Raw genomic sequence first — 15,289 nt, forward strand, 5'->3', positions numbered from 1 at the left:
ACTACGGCCCCTTGGCAGACGATATGAAGCAGACCTGGAGACTACAAAAGATCGAAGTAGTCCCAGTAGTAATTTCAGCGACGGGATTAGTCCCGCAGAACTTACATAAAGCGCTGAAAACGCTCCATCTTAGAGCTGGACTATACATGGAGATGCAAAAACGGTTATCCTTGCAACCTGTGCTATAGTCCGAAGAGTTCTGTTCGGTAACAATCTGACCTAATGGGTTTCAGTCTTGATCCGCACTGTCTTCGATATAAGATCCATGTCTCTGTAGTGTAGAACCTCCGCGTCATTGGCTGAAGTGTTTGCGACAATCGGGATGTAGTAATACATTTTCGCATGGTCGCACACACTTTGCGTTAAAACGCATCATCGCTGTGATGCGGGCCTTTGGATGTTGCCTTCAGTCCATCCTTAGGTTGGTCGCCCCTCGGTCCGGTTGGGCGGGAAGAGGGTCCGTGGGCTTTTTTAACTAGATAAACTAACCAAATCTATGGAAATCATTTAAGGGGCTAGGGTTTTCCGTAATCTTCTTCTCCTTCAGCCTTTGTCCCGGTCAGAAGCGGTTTGGGTTCGTTTCGATCAGCTGCCCCACTTTGTTTTGTCAAAGGCCTGATCTGGATGGAGTCGCGAGGCTTTTAAATCACCATTTAACGTTTGAAGCTTTAGCCGACCTTTTGGTCATTTCCTATCGACTTCGATATTCAGACCAATCTTGGCAAATTAATTCCTATTAGCGTGAATATCACATGACCAGACTATCGAAGACGTCTCTCTTGCCATTACAGGTCTGAGCCGAGCCGAGAAGCTACCATGCTGACCTCTGTTTGAAGGATCCAACTGCATTCACCTTACAATATAAGGTTAGTGGCAGAAGGAGAAATGTTATAGTTGACTCTGTGTACCTCCCTCAGGATCCTAGGGGACAAATTGCCGACGTACGGAAGGAATGTCATAAGCTCCACCGTTTGGCACCATATCTATATGTGCGCGAAGAGACATGCGCCACAAGCGCCAGCGCACTGAAGAAAAACTTCAACAAAGGAAAAGAAAACACTGAGCTATCGTCTGCAAGTCAACCGCTGTATATGTTTAACCCCGATGAGCAATCCGTACTATCGAGGACTTATACCCAAAGTAGTTTAGATTGAGAACAGGGAGACCCACGGTGGATGTTGTTAAAACAGCCGACGAATAGTGCTCCCATAACGCTTGATATTAGAAATGCCTTCAATTTCGTAAGATAAATTGCCTCCATGTGTCAATTTATCTTATTTATTATTATTTGAGTAACCGCCCCTTGCACTATGAAACGCTAGAAGGTCAGATGAGGATGGAGGTCACGTCGGTGTAGCGCAAAGATCCACCCTAGGGTCGTACCTCTGCAACGCTTCCTATGTTAGTCTGGCAAGACTCCACTTGCCAGAACAATCGCGCCTGGTCTGTTATGAAGACGTTGCGGTAATTGTTGCCGGATGCACTGCAGGCGCAAAGAAGACTTGGCTTATTTATGCAACGAGTATGGGGATGGATGGTTATATTGACCAGAAAAAGAATACTGATCCTCCATCCCACATTGATCGACGAATTAACTAAAGAATCAAAACCAACGGTTAAATATCTTGGTTTAGTGCTTGACGCGACAACAGCCGCAGGCTCGAGGTGTCGCTGCTAATGACGAATGTTCGGAGAGAGAGATGTCTTTTCATGGCAGCAACACAGTCCGTTCTACTCTATGGCGCCGAGATATGGGCTGATACCTTTGGTCAGTGTCTTGCGCAAGTGCAGAGATAGGGAGCTTCGCGAGTGGCGTCTGCTTATGCACTCTCTCAGAATCTGCCGTGATGGTGAAGAGATGTGGTTGGCCGTTTTTTTAAGAGGTGTAAATATTCAAAAGATTAACCTCAGAGTTCACGATCCCTGAGAGTGTGCGATTTTTACCCACTAAAATCACCTCTCGCCAAACCATCCAGCAGCTTGCTTTGCATATTTAGGTTTCGTTTTTATTGGAAGAAGAGCCTGTAATCCTCCCCAGCACTTTGGTTGGTAGTCGGTGGCTATGTTTTATTGCTTTGATGACCTCAGTAACCAACTGTACTTTCAGGTCTCCATGCAGATCCCCATGACGAATGAACCAGGGAGCGTCTACTATGCTTCTAAGCACTTTATTTTGGAACGTTTGTATTATCTTCAGATTTGATTCTTTGGCAGAACTTATGGTCGATGGTCAGCTAGGGAAGAATCCCAATAGCCAGTACATCGGTCTGTATCTGTATTTAGCTCATCCTTGTTTCTTAGGATGTGGCTTTTCCAGCTAAGCTTAGCATCGTGTGCCATACCTAAATATTTGACCCCACTCACCTGTCCGTTTATAATGACTGTCCCGCGGTACACCAGCTCCAATTTTTTTCAATTCAGCTTCCTTTGTATTTCACTCTTAGTAGGCGCTTCGAAACATATGATTTTAAGATAGCAAAAAATTCTTCTGGGAGACTCTTATACAATTTATACAACAGACCTTTATGCCACACCTTATCAAACGTTTGGGCGACATCGAGAAAAATGGCTGAGAGAACCTGCTTTTTTTCCAATGCATTTTCTGTTGGATTCATGATCCTGTGCACCTGTTGGATTATGGAATGCTTTCGCTGAAACCGAATCATCGGGGTGGTATTAAAGTTCGAACGACAATGATTTGCTTGAGTTTCTTAAGGAGAAGCCTTTCAAATAACTTGGTTGTAATAGGGAGTAGCGATATTAGTCAATACGATTCGACTCCACATGGCTCCTTCCCTGGTTTGGGCACCATTGTAACTTCGGCTACTTCCCATTGTCGAGGGACGTATTTTAATTTAAAACCTGTATTAATTATTTGTAATAATTTGACTAGAACTTTTTCTTTTCAAAGAATTATTCTCCCTGTAATATGTTCATAGACAGGAGCTTTTTGTGGAGTCCTCAGCTCATTTAGTTTTGCACGACAGAAATGTGAAAAACAACCCCGAAACCACCAGGAATTTTCTAGCACTTCGATGACAGCAGCTTCAACCTGCAAAACGACTGAGGGCCGGAGTGTTCCACCTGAACAACCTAGGGAAACATAGGTGAGCAGTTATTTGGAAGGGTAACTTTTTATGAAATTTAGTCAATATGCAGTACAGGATATCGATACACAGGTTATATTCTTACTTATAACGCTTCTGAGGGATAATAGAAAGAAAGTTGCCAGGGCTGCAGAGAGAAAATCCGGGCCAGCGGTGAAAATTATTTCAGCCCCCAAGGAAACTCCGGTCCCGGGAGAATCTCCACATTAACACCTTCCTCTCGTCAGGTTTGAATACTGTAGACGGTTCAAGCTTGCAAGATAAAAGTGGTAAAATTCAGACGACATCTAACTTTCATACGGACAGACCTGGAAGAAGGCTTTTAAGATATAGGAACTTTCCAACTTAATCAATCTTCAACCGAAATATAATCGACACACTGGCATTTTAGAGAAAGAAAATATTTCATAGAAAATCGGTTTATTGTCTATCTGTCTGTCTGTCACACTCATTTTTCTCGGAGAACGATTGACACCAAATTTTGTGAAAAGGTGTGAACTGTGAGAGCTCACGTAGACAGTGAGTTACATTCTTTTGCATCGAATTTAGGGAGAGGGTCGGGGGGGATCCCACCCAATAAAGTCATGTAGGGTATAAAATTAGTTTTGACATGTCTTAAAAAGGTGGGAAGTGCGGCGGGTCGAAAGTGATAATTTCTTTAACGGACCCATTCTCAGAAACTACTCAACTGCCTAGGCTCCGAAATCCTCTCCTTATCAATATATGTGCAAATAAAGTTAATAATAGTGTACTACTATAATTTTCAGTAATTGGCTATAGAGGCCCCCTTAAGATCTTATCAAGTTTGGTGGAAATTGCACTATTAATAACAAAATTATAAAAGGTCAAAATTGTCACTTCTTTGCAAATTCAAGACTTTCAGTGTCAATATCACCGGAGAGTGGATATTCTCACATAATATATGCATATACTGCGTGCTGCATACTAATGGGAAAAGCGCACACTCAAATGTCTTTATAAAAGAAATACACAAAATCTTTCATATCTGAAGCGTCCAGTTTCCGAACTTGTTGATTTCTTGAAGGCATCCTATAGCAGAGATTCGTTCGTACTCACAATTGATTTTGAAATCATTCCTTGCTGGTGGCCCATTATGAAAAAAATCAAGATAAAACTATAGTTCACTCTCTCAATTCACTCTGTCTCCACCAAAAAATAAATCTAACCAACAAAATAATGCCTGCCTGGATTGATAATAGTTAAAAAGGTCAACATGTTATGATGAATACATCTCGTGATGTCTATTAATTTCGCTCAATGGATTTTTTCCCAGAACACACCCACAAATTGAGGCAATTTAGGATTGACCCGATAGCACCAAATCTAATCATTATTATCTGACCTGAAGGAAAATAAACTTTTTGAAATGTAAGCTATCGAATATCATTCAAGTAAATCAACCGATGCGTCCGTTATTACCAATTAGTTGTTATCAATGCAGATCGCAAAGATAATTCAAATCAGTCATCAATGAATGTTATCTTTATCGCTCGGCACCCTGACAATTTTAGATAAAAAAAAATTCACGGTCAACCGGAATATGATGCAATGACCGTGAAGTGCGTAAACGAGGCTGTCACTCCAAGTTTAACAATCGCAATAGTATTTTACTATGTAAATTGAATAAATCTGTTGGAATGACTTTTTAATTGAATTCAATAGAGAAAGATTGACTTTTGTGCACCAACTTTAAGAGTACTGATGAATAGAGACGCTTATAATGGATGATTCCATTATTCGTCCAGTACAAGAACTCTATATGGAAATAGCTGGGGTGACCAGATAAGGGAGGAGGGTTTGAGGCAAAGTATTTTGTACCATCCTCAGTAAAAAGAAAACAAAATGCTGAAATTAGGGTAAAAGATAAAAAAACAGCAGCAGTTATTCCATTATGCTAAATAGAAGTGCGCAAAACATCATCTTAGTAGGTAATGTGATATCACATCACTTTTGGAATAAACTTGTGTAGAGAAGTAATAGCATAAACACCAGTTTTTAATTCCTTAACTGTAGATATGGTATTATCGCATCAACTTCAAATATTAGCACTCGGCAAACAATAGTACCAAATATTATTTATTACCAGAATCACTTGCCCAGCATTTATTACATTCCTTACGTAAACTATGAAACAGCACCACATAGGTATCAATGAAGAATTAATGGACCTTCTACATACGAAAGACTTTTGCGAATGAACTTTATTTCACTTAGAAGTTATCTTAATTAAATGTTTACCTATCATACACAAAGTTGAAATCATCTTTTCTCTTCAAAGATAGCCGAGAGAACAGATTCGCAACCGATACTCGGTATGAGCACTCGATATTACGTAAACCAACGCCATACACCCATCAAGCGGCAGCCGATATTAATTCAAATCCATAGTCAATTACTTAAAGCCAAGAATGTGTATCTACATATTCATATGAACTGAAAATCATTTGCTAACCCAAAAACATCATATTACATCACTTTTGTAATGCGGCAGTGTTAGGTAATGCGGTGATGTTTGGTAATAAGGTGATGTCAGATAATGCGGTGTTGTTAGGTTATGTTTGATAATGTTGGTAATAATGATAATGTTTGGTAATGTTGTAATGTTTAATAATGTTTGGATAGCGCTCGGCGGTGGTAATGTTATACTACACTTTAAGGTGATATCACTTTTGTAATATTACATACATCACCTATCCACCTCTAATACAAAATCCTACCAGAACTCTCTTCATGACAGATCCCATGGATGGAAAGCAGACCAAGAAAATTCATTCAAAGTCGTTAAAAACAAAAATGACCGTGTAGAATTCAAAGCCTCGAAGAAATGCAGTCGACGCCCCAATGCCCAACGAGGGATGCAGCAAGGGCTAAAATACCCGACGAGCAGACAGAATTTCGTACTACAGGCGGACATGAAGAGTAAGAGAAAACGCGCGGAATGCAGAAACAACCGCGCCTTCCGATGCGAACGGACAGACCATTGCAGACAGAATTAAGGAAAAAACGAAAAGAGGAGGAGACATTGAAAGGAGAATTCACTCAGGTACTCTCCAGGGCTCAAAACAAGAAGGCGACGGACAAGGGGCAACAATACGCCACGTTATCAGAAAAACCTCTACTCAAAATTAAGGTGGACACGAAGGATGGAGCACCAATGAAAAGGTGAGGAGACGAAGGAGGACTAGACCGTCACTTCTACTTATTAACCCGACGGAAGCCAACATTTCTGCGGAAATCCTCAGTGAAATCCGTTACAAGATCAAGCCCGATGATAGCGAAGCAAAAGTGTCTTCCATTCGTAAAACGAAGGGGGGTGGAATCCTAGTCCAATTAGGTTGGATGACAACAAATGAAGGTATGTTCTGTGAAGCAGGCAAGGTGTTTCTGGAAGAGAAAGCTTTGGTTTTTAGCCTGGAACCCACGTGCTCTCTGGAAATCCGAGACCTTCACTGCCTCACAGAAAAGAAAGAGGTAGAAGAGGCCATCAAACGCGAATATTTGGAGGTAATCAAAGTCCGGATTAGTATCACCTCTGCCGACTCCCGAGGCCAAAAACTCGCAGTGGTGGAATTTTCGGAGCAATCCGCGAGGAAGTTTGTAAACATATCAGAATTGATTGGGTACTGTGTAGAATACGGATCCGGGCCACGCCAATTAAATGTTACTGATGCTTGGATTATGGACACACTATCAACGTCCTGACGGAAGGGCAACATGCCGCAAACTCGATCAGGCAGATCATAAAGCGAACACCTGTAACGAAAAGGTGCGTTGTGTCCTATGCACCGTGGCGCGTCTGATGTGAACGTTGCGGACATTGCGGGTTCGGGGTAGTCAGTCTACAGAGAAGATTTGAAAGAGCTAGGACGCGGTCAACATGATTCGCATCCTACAAATCAATATGCACCGAAGTGCAATCGCTCACGAGTTGCTAGCGCCGTTCACTGCGGAGACCAAAGCTGATTTAGTGCTCATCAGTAAACAGTAGCAAAACAAGGACCCAGATTCATGGCAACTTGACATATCAGGTGCTACTGCCATCCGGGTTCGGGACGGCACTCACCTTAGGGTTCTTGCCCAAGACTGAGGGAACGACTTTGTATGGATTCGTTGTTTAGGGGTAACGTTTCTCAGTGTCCTTCTAATACCGAATGAGACGATGCCAGACTTTCGACGCAGGCTTGATGCTCTGGAGAACGCTATCTTGGGCACAGATGGGCGGATCCTGGTCGGGGTGACTTCAATGCCAGGGCACTTAAATGGGGTATGCCTCACCTAGACTCCAGACGAATTCTCGAAATGGCGACGAGAACAGAACTAGTTTTAAATACCAGATCCATCCCAACGTTCCGACGCCCAGGGTGCGAGGGAAGCATTTCAGACGTAACCTTCGCGTCGGAGTCATTGGTGTCGCTGGTGGCGAGTTCTCTTCATCAATATATTATTTTCGAAGTGGTTGGCACAAACTCTCAGTGTATGCTACTCCGGCGGTCTTTCTGTGCATGGAACGTTGCGAAGGTGAACACGCCCAGATGGGCATTAAGATGTGGCAAACCATCTATGTATTGGTGTACAACGGAAATTGCAAAGCTTCGCAAGGAGTGTCACATACTCCGCCGCAAACGTCTAAACGACGGCTAGGGGGCATGTACCATAATGAGAGAGTACCGATCAGCTAAACGGAGACTCCGCAGCGCAATAAACAGGAGCAAAGCTCGCTGCTGGCAGGATCTCGACGACGAGTTGAATGAGGACCCGTAGGTTTTCAGTTAGAATCTGCGGAAAAACTTTTCACTTCAGGCCGAGCAGATAGACTGCATTGTACGGGCACTATTCCCTGCGCACCCTGTACGAGATGATCACGTCGGCGCGGAGAGTGTCGTCTATGAAAAACAAGAAGGCGCCAGAACCCGATGGTATCCTAGCAGAGGTATACAATACAAACTGGTGTTCCAACATCGCCAAACCTATTCCCCGGCGCACTCAACTCTTGCCTGAAAGAGGGCATTTTCCCTTCTCTTTCGAAAGTGGCGAGGCCTGTGCTGATCAGCAAAGAGAAAGGCCGTCTTCATAACGCCCATTTTGTATGCTTGACATTTTATATGCTGGGAAAGTGCTCAAAAAAGTCATTAGCAGTAGACCCACTGAAGCTATAAGCGCTCCCGGAGACTTGTCGCCACGGCAGTTGACGTCAGAAACGCCTTTAATTCCGTAAGATAGAAAGACATTATAGGCACACTAGAAAATACTTTCCACGTGCCAAGCTACCTCTTACGGATATTGAGGGACTATCTGAGGAACCGTTCCCTGGTCTATGAAAAGCTGGAGGGTCAGAGGAAGACGGACATCACGTGAGGGTAGCAAAGGAATCCATCGTAAGGCCGAACCTCCGGAACGCTTCCTATAATAATCTACTTAAACTTGACATGCCAGAAAAGTCGCGCCTTGTCGGTTATGCAGATGATGTCGCCACACTGTCGAACAGGCGCAAACCAGACATGGCATATTGATGCGGGTAAACGTAAGGATGATTGCTCATGGTTTCAACCTTGCCAATTGTGAATGAAAAAAAATAATTCCGGCACTGGTGAGACTATTTCCTTACCTAGAAGTCACGATCTCCAGATTGTGTACTTTCCAATGGAGTTGTGGACGATGCCCATTACACCTTTTTTCTTGTGGAATCTGTCCGCTGACAGATGGAGCCGTGTTGCGCATTACATTCGGGTTCTTCCCGTTGCAGTGTTCCCTTCCTCCTCCCCCCTCCCGTTGGTGAAAGGAATTCCCTGATTTGAAGACTCCGCATCCCGGGAGAATTTGGGGGCTAGCCCAAAGTAATGTGACAAACGATTCCAGGCTAGCGCTTTGACAATGGGGAAGTGTTGAGGTGGTAGTCCGACGACGTACTGTTGCAGGAGTCCAACACTCTGCGCGTAAATGCATTCACCATTTCATTCACAAATGACAAAACTTCACCGGATGCCATTCCATTAAAAACCATGGTGAAACGCTCTTTCCACCTCTTCAGTTGCTTGTTGTCGGTAACGTCCTTCACAAGACTATCAAAAAGTTTGCGTCTATATGCAAGGTGTTCCGTAATAAGATATACACTTCTGAAATCTTTGCGATATGCGGCATCTGCCGCTTCCCTGGCCAGCGCAATAAGAAATTCCTTTTTGAGCATTTTGCACGGCATCGGAGTTCAACCGCATCACGATCGCGATCATTCGCGCGAGCTTCCACGATTTCCCTGTTAGCCAGACTTTATGCCCTTTATTCAGGACGAGGCCGACGACCTGAGTAATATCCAAGAAAAGAACATTTTTGAGGGCGGCTCAGTGTATTCGCCGTCTGACCGGCAAGATAGCTCTCCCAATGTCGAACGAGCTGCTCCCTTTGCGGGCCGACGTCAATGCCTCTCTCGTTGCGCACATTCAGAAGGCAACTCCCAAATCTACTGCTGATTGCAAAGTGGTTAACTTGATTGCCCCTATGGTGTTGGTCATTTGAAACCCAATTGAACTTATGGTAAGCTCTATGCTTGAACAATCTACCACCAATGACGCCGAGATGGAAGTTGCAGAAATCCACAAACTTCCCACCATTATCGTTTCAGTCGCTACGAACGTCTTTCCCCATCATCAAACAAGGTTTCGGATTAAATAAATGAAGCTTTAGGACGTCCCCCACTTTACAAAGAGAATAGTAAACTCCCCCTAATGTACGCTGAACACGTTTCTTAAAAGGCAACACTAATATTCTCCAATTTGAACGACCAATTTCGGTCATGTTTTAATTTTTTAAATCGCAAAATCCTTCCTGAAGGTTGCTTTTAGTCAAGGTTGATTGCATACTGGGTTAAGAAATAGATACCATAAAATATTTAGCTAATGGTGATACCACATTGCAAATTACTGGGAACTGTATGTAATATATTACGAAGGAAAGAAAATTGAAAAATAATTACCGTCGTGTCCTTTTTCATCAACATTAAATATTCTGCACTATTGATTCTCAATTTAACGCCATCTTTTTGCATTCTCACAGATACCAATGGATAACTACTTTAAACACCTAATGTACTTTCAAGTGCAAATACCCAAGGTCAGTGAAATTTAGTAAATTTTCTGCAAGTTGCTTCTGGGAAGAATAAACTCAAAGCATCCCGATCTCAGTACCATTTTGGAACCAAAGTGATCCAGACGCAACAGTCTATCTTTCTGCAGATTCGTGACCGTAGATACAAAAGCGACAATGCCTTTGAATATAAGTGAAAATGATAGAGATTTGAATCCGGCTAAGTGGACTAAACGGTTTAGTTCAGACAAAAGTGCTCTAGAATATGTCCGAAAGTCGGGGGAGGAAGGTGAGTTTGATGGATGGTTATAGATGTTGCATTCACCTCCACAATTTATCCCTTGACCTTTGGCACTATACAATTTTGAATGGAATTTAAGGGCGTTGCACTGCCAATTGAGAGCATGATTGAATTTATCTTTTGTTGCTAGTTAAGATTCCAGCCCCTTAGCCTCCCTGTGAAAATTGTAACCAGTTCTCAACATCTGAATCTCGATCCCATAACCACTTCATACGCCCAAGTATTCAGATTTTTTCCTAAATGTAGTTATCATATATGTTGATTAACGCCAACTTAAAAAAGGACCCAGAGTTTCTTTGAATGCTAATCCATCTAGAAAGGCTGACAAAATCAACTCAGTGTAAAATGGGGTCCTTATGTGTCAGTATTCAAAAACTAAACTCCAGCATTTCCTTTTCTTGGAAATGAGCTTGCACATTTGTTAACTCTTCCGAACCATCTTCATTGCCACTAATTGTCTCGCCCGTTATTATCATTGTGTTAAGGGAGGTGGCACTACATCCTAAAAGAACTATTGCGCCTTTTCCTGAGTATAGTTTACTTGTCAACTATAGTATATCAAGCAAGCCTACAGCGGACAGGAATTTTAATATACTCAATACTTGACATCAGGTATTAAGTATTCTCCCAGGTGCCTCAATCTACCCTGTACAAGTCCCGGACACTGTCCTAGAACGTGTATGGAGGTTTCGTCGCATACCTCATAGAGCTGGCAGGAATTGTTCGTAGATATCCTTATCCCCGGGTGATAGTTTAGTCGGCAGTGGCCAGTGAATATTCCCACTATAATCCGGAGGTTCTTCCTGGTGAGGTTTAAACAATCTTTCGAGCACTTAGGTTCGTCTCTCCCCATGAGCACTCTGGACTATTCCATTTCTGGTAAGTTCGCCCCGTAAAATTCCCTCAGCTATTCCTCTCTATTTTTTAATATTATAGCAGTGAAACCGTCTGCGACTCTATGGAAGGCTTCTGGTCCGTGTAGAGACGTCCCTGTTACCTTTCTGACCAGTTCGTCCACTGCCTCATTGACTTCTAACCCAATATGGCGTTGAGCCCAGATCACCCAGGCCTATTGTGCGACCCAAGCGCATTTAGTCTTTCAAGGTATTCCCACACCAATTTGGAGTTCACTTGGTTGGACCTAAATGCCTTGATCTCCGCTTAAATATCGGTCGAAATAGCTCTGTTCTACGACTATAGTTCTTTTGGAGCTTCTTATCGAAATGAAACCTCGTTGTCATGTTATTCATTGGTATCAGTAATTCAGAGTTTGATTCGATTTAGGCAGTGAACATGCGATGGGAAAAACATGCCTCTAGTGACCGTAACGACAAAGGTGAAAGATCTGTGGATTTCTGCAGCTTCGACCGCCTCGTCATTTGTGGAACATTGTTTGAGAACATTGGCGTCAATGGGATCACCATTTAATGGTCCCTTGCCTTCGTCATGCGTGTTGCATCCACCACCTTTCGCAGGGTTAGAGAGCTGCGAACCTCCGCGTTCAACATCAACCATTTATATTACTCATTTGTCATTCGACATTAAAGGAGCTATCTTGCTAATCGAACATCAAGTACTCTGACAAACCCCACTGGGAATATTTATGAGCATTGGGCAGCCCAGAAAAGTGCTCTTTTCTCGGGTGCTACACAGACCACCGGCCACGCCTCAAGGAGTTTAAGATGCCTCTTCGGTGTTGTGGCTGATTACGTAATCACAGAATCGGAAGGCTCTATTGACCAATAAGAGCGATGGTCTAAGTGAAGCACTCGAGCTCCGGGAAGTTTGAGATAGTGTGCGCCTTGACAAAAGGGAATTTATTATTGTGCTGCTTAGGGAAGCAGAAGCTACTCCAGATAGCAATGATTTCAGAACTGAATACCATATCATAAAAAATGATGAACGATGTAACGGTCGGCGAGCAGCTGAAGATAACATGCGGATAAAGACTGTTCGCGCAATTCGCGCAGAGGTATTTATCACTGCACCCACAACGGCTGCATGTCTGCTACTTACACTTATATGGAAATCCTGGAAATACCAACTCTTTCCTAGAGAGAAGAAGAGGTGGGTAATCGTTAAAGTTTCAAAGAAAGGCACCCGTTTTGAGCGCGATTATTGGAGGGGTACCTACGTGTCCCATGCCATGGCAAAGATAGCAGCTGAAATAATCCTGGAACGTCTCGATCGACAGAAATCAGATTGGTTTGGATTTTCCTATATTGACCACATCAACACTCGGTGAAATATTTTAGAATAGTGCGCGGAGTTTAGATTTTCGCTTCATTGATTTCGATTTTGACAACGTGAATAGAAAGGCATTCCGGAGTAGCTAATAGCAATTATCAGAGTAGCATATGATGACACAAAATAGTACCTACTGCATCGAGGTAAAATATCAGAAGAATTTAGGGTTCAAAACGGAGTCCGCCAGGTTCGCATCTTTTCATCGATATGTTCCTCGCATTTCTTTCTCTGGGAGACGTTTGATTAATTCAACGGACAATGACATCCCCTAACAGCTCGACTATGCTGACGACATCTGTTTGCTCTCTCAAAGAATCATGGACCCTGGCCCAACGGTTTTGAATTTGTAAAGAAAGGCAAATAGGGTTGGATTGAAGATATGTACCAACAAAGCCAATGTTCTCAGTCCAATGGGTCATTGAACTCTTCCTATCTATATTATTGGCGCCCTCGTCAACATCAAACGAAGAACTTGCTCGGCATACAGAGCTGTCATCCATACATAATAGGTAGGCGGAAGTGACAGTGGGTAGATCAAACATTCAACAATTCTATTGCTGGCTAAGCCACCTAGTGGAATCCATTTCGACGAGTGGATCATTCTCAGAGCATCTGGCAGAACAGTAGAGGAGGAACCCGGGCATCTCGAGAAGTCCTAGTGGATTTGAAGCACACTTCATCAAACCGCGAACGATGACATCCAGGTGTGATTTATTGGCTATACCCCACCAAGTGGTGAATGGGAACCATATATATTTTTCTACCGAGTACAAAACGCTCCTTCCGGTATTAGCTCTGCGCACACATATTTGGCACTATCTTGACAGCTGTATTAAGAGCTGTGGGGGAACTATCCTAATTAGGCACCTAATTTTGGCTACTTTCTCTGCACCCTCTGAAATTTTTCCCCGTTATCATTGGAATTTCAACGTTTATCTGGAGCTATCGGGACAGTGAAGAGATTAGCATATTCGTCACTATTTCTTGTAGCATGTACCATATACCAAAATTCCAAACACCTAAAGCATCTTTTTGAAGATTACTACTCATGCAGTGTACAGATGTCCCAAATGATCTGGATTTTGTTAACAACGTTAACTTTATCGAAGAAGTCATGTGTCACCATACGTCTGTAGCATTTTTGAAATGACTGTAGTCCTTGTTAGGGCGGCAAAGCTTGACAGCTTTCTTACTTTGTAGTAATATCATCCAACTCAGTAACAATTTACTGCACTTTAAGACAGCGAGTGTATGTATGCGCATAGAATGTCAGTATCGCGTCGTTTCTGGCTTCCCTTCTTTGATAAACTGTACTGCGAAAACCCTTTTGAAGAAAAACCCAGCGGTGTCAAGCAACTTTATTGTTGCAGTAGCGTTTGTCTTGCTGTAAATCGCAGAACCTGATGGAGATGGAAAAATTGATGTAGTAGCGATGCAAGGTGCGCGAGTTTCAGGGCGAAAAACAACTAACTCAGCCATTGTTGTCAATGAATGACTTTGTGGCCTGAGATAAAGCTGCACCAACGGCTCCTGGATTGAATGGACATATTCGAACATATTTGGGCATGTTTCTATGTCCTTGAGAACGAAGGGGCTTCTACGTAGCAATATGCCTGGGAACTGGAACTGATATCCTGTTCGAGTAGGTGTTCTATAAACGATAAAGGGAGCCTCTGACTTCAATTGAAAAAGAAATTCCCTCAGCTCAATAACCCTAAACATTTTAGAGGAGCCACAAACCGAACACACAGATCCATTGTGAATATAAAACTTCGGCTACGATCAAAATTCGCTGGTCAAGCAATAATACAACAAGCGGTCACCTTGAAAACCTTTCAATGATTGTAAGGCAGCATTGGAACCCATAGAATTGCAGCAGTTTAACTAGGTCGACGTGTAGATGGCAAATCATGGATGCTCAGTATCGGAACTTCCTAGATGCCTATGATCGTGATAGTGGATTTTAAAATCTTGGTATGGGCGAAGTTTTTTCCCATATCTGGTCAGGTATGTTTCTGTATTTGCAGGGGCTTTCAGGCTGATATGAGTCAAATTGTGAACGAAAACTGTCGTACGTAATGACATTGGCACACAAGGTCTGCGTTTTTTCGAGGTGTCGCACAAATGGAGCATCTCCTGGAGATTCATTAATGGCTTCAGGGTTGATTGTGAAAGGTAAAGCGACCACACGCTTTCATGAGAGAGCATCTGGTATTCCGTTGTGCACCCCCTTCATATACTTGGGAGTACCAGGCGCTTCAGGATGTATTCAAACTTATGACCTCGTATAGGCAAAGTTTTGTCAAAGCGGTGCCGTTTTTCGCGGACTAAAGGACGATGGTCGATAAAAACTGTGGAGAAGGGATCTCCCAGATAGAGGTGTAACTGCTTAATGATAGTGAAAACAGCGAAGGGCTCCCGACCATAAATGCAATAGTGTTTCTTTCTATCTGAAAGTTGTCTAGAAAAGGATCCCAGTAAGGACCAGTTATTTGAGGAAAGTTCGGCTCAAAGATGGAACTGATATTTATATAGA

The 15,289-nt window shown here is 42.9% G+C and overlaps 1 protein-coding gene across 2 annotated transcripts in view; it reads left to right on the forward strand.

Moving 5' to 3' along the window:
* LOC119650946 (kynurenine formamidase-like) overlaps window positions 1–15,289 on the forward strand; it is a 30,811-nt gene that overhangs the window by 13,933 nt on the left and 1,589 nt on the right. Inside the window, exon 1 of one of the 2 annotated variants that reach the window (XM_038054177.1) lies at window positions 10,305–10,494. The exons of the other annotated variant lie outside the window; for it this stretch is intronic. Within the exon in view, the coding sequence (XP_037910105.1) occupies window positions 10,383–10,494 (112 nt within the window). The 5' untranslated portion in view covers window positions 10,305–10,382. Of the gene's footprint in view, window positions 1–10,304; window positions 10,495–15,289 lie in introns of those variants that run through there. 2 annotated transcript variants of the gene reach the window in all.

The sequence above is a fragment of the Hermetia illucens genome, chromosome 3 (assembly GCF_905115235.1).
Source record: "Hermetia illucens chromosome 3, iHerIll2.2.curated.20191125, whole genome shotgun sequence".
Lineage (NCBI taxonomy): Eukaryota > Metazoa > Arthropoda > Insecta > Diptera > Stratiomyidae > Hermetia > Hermetia illucens.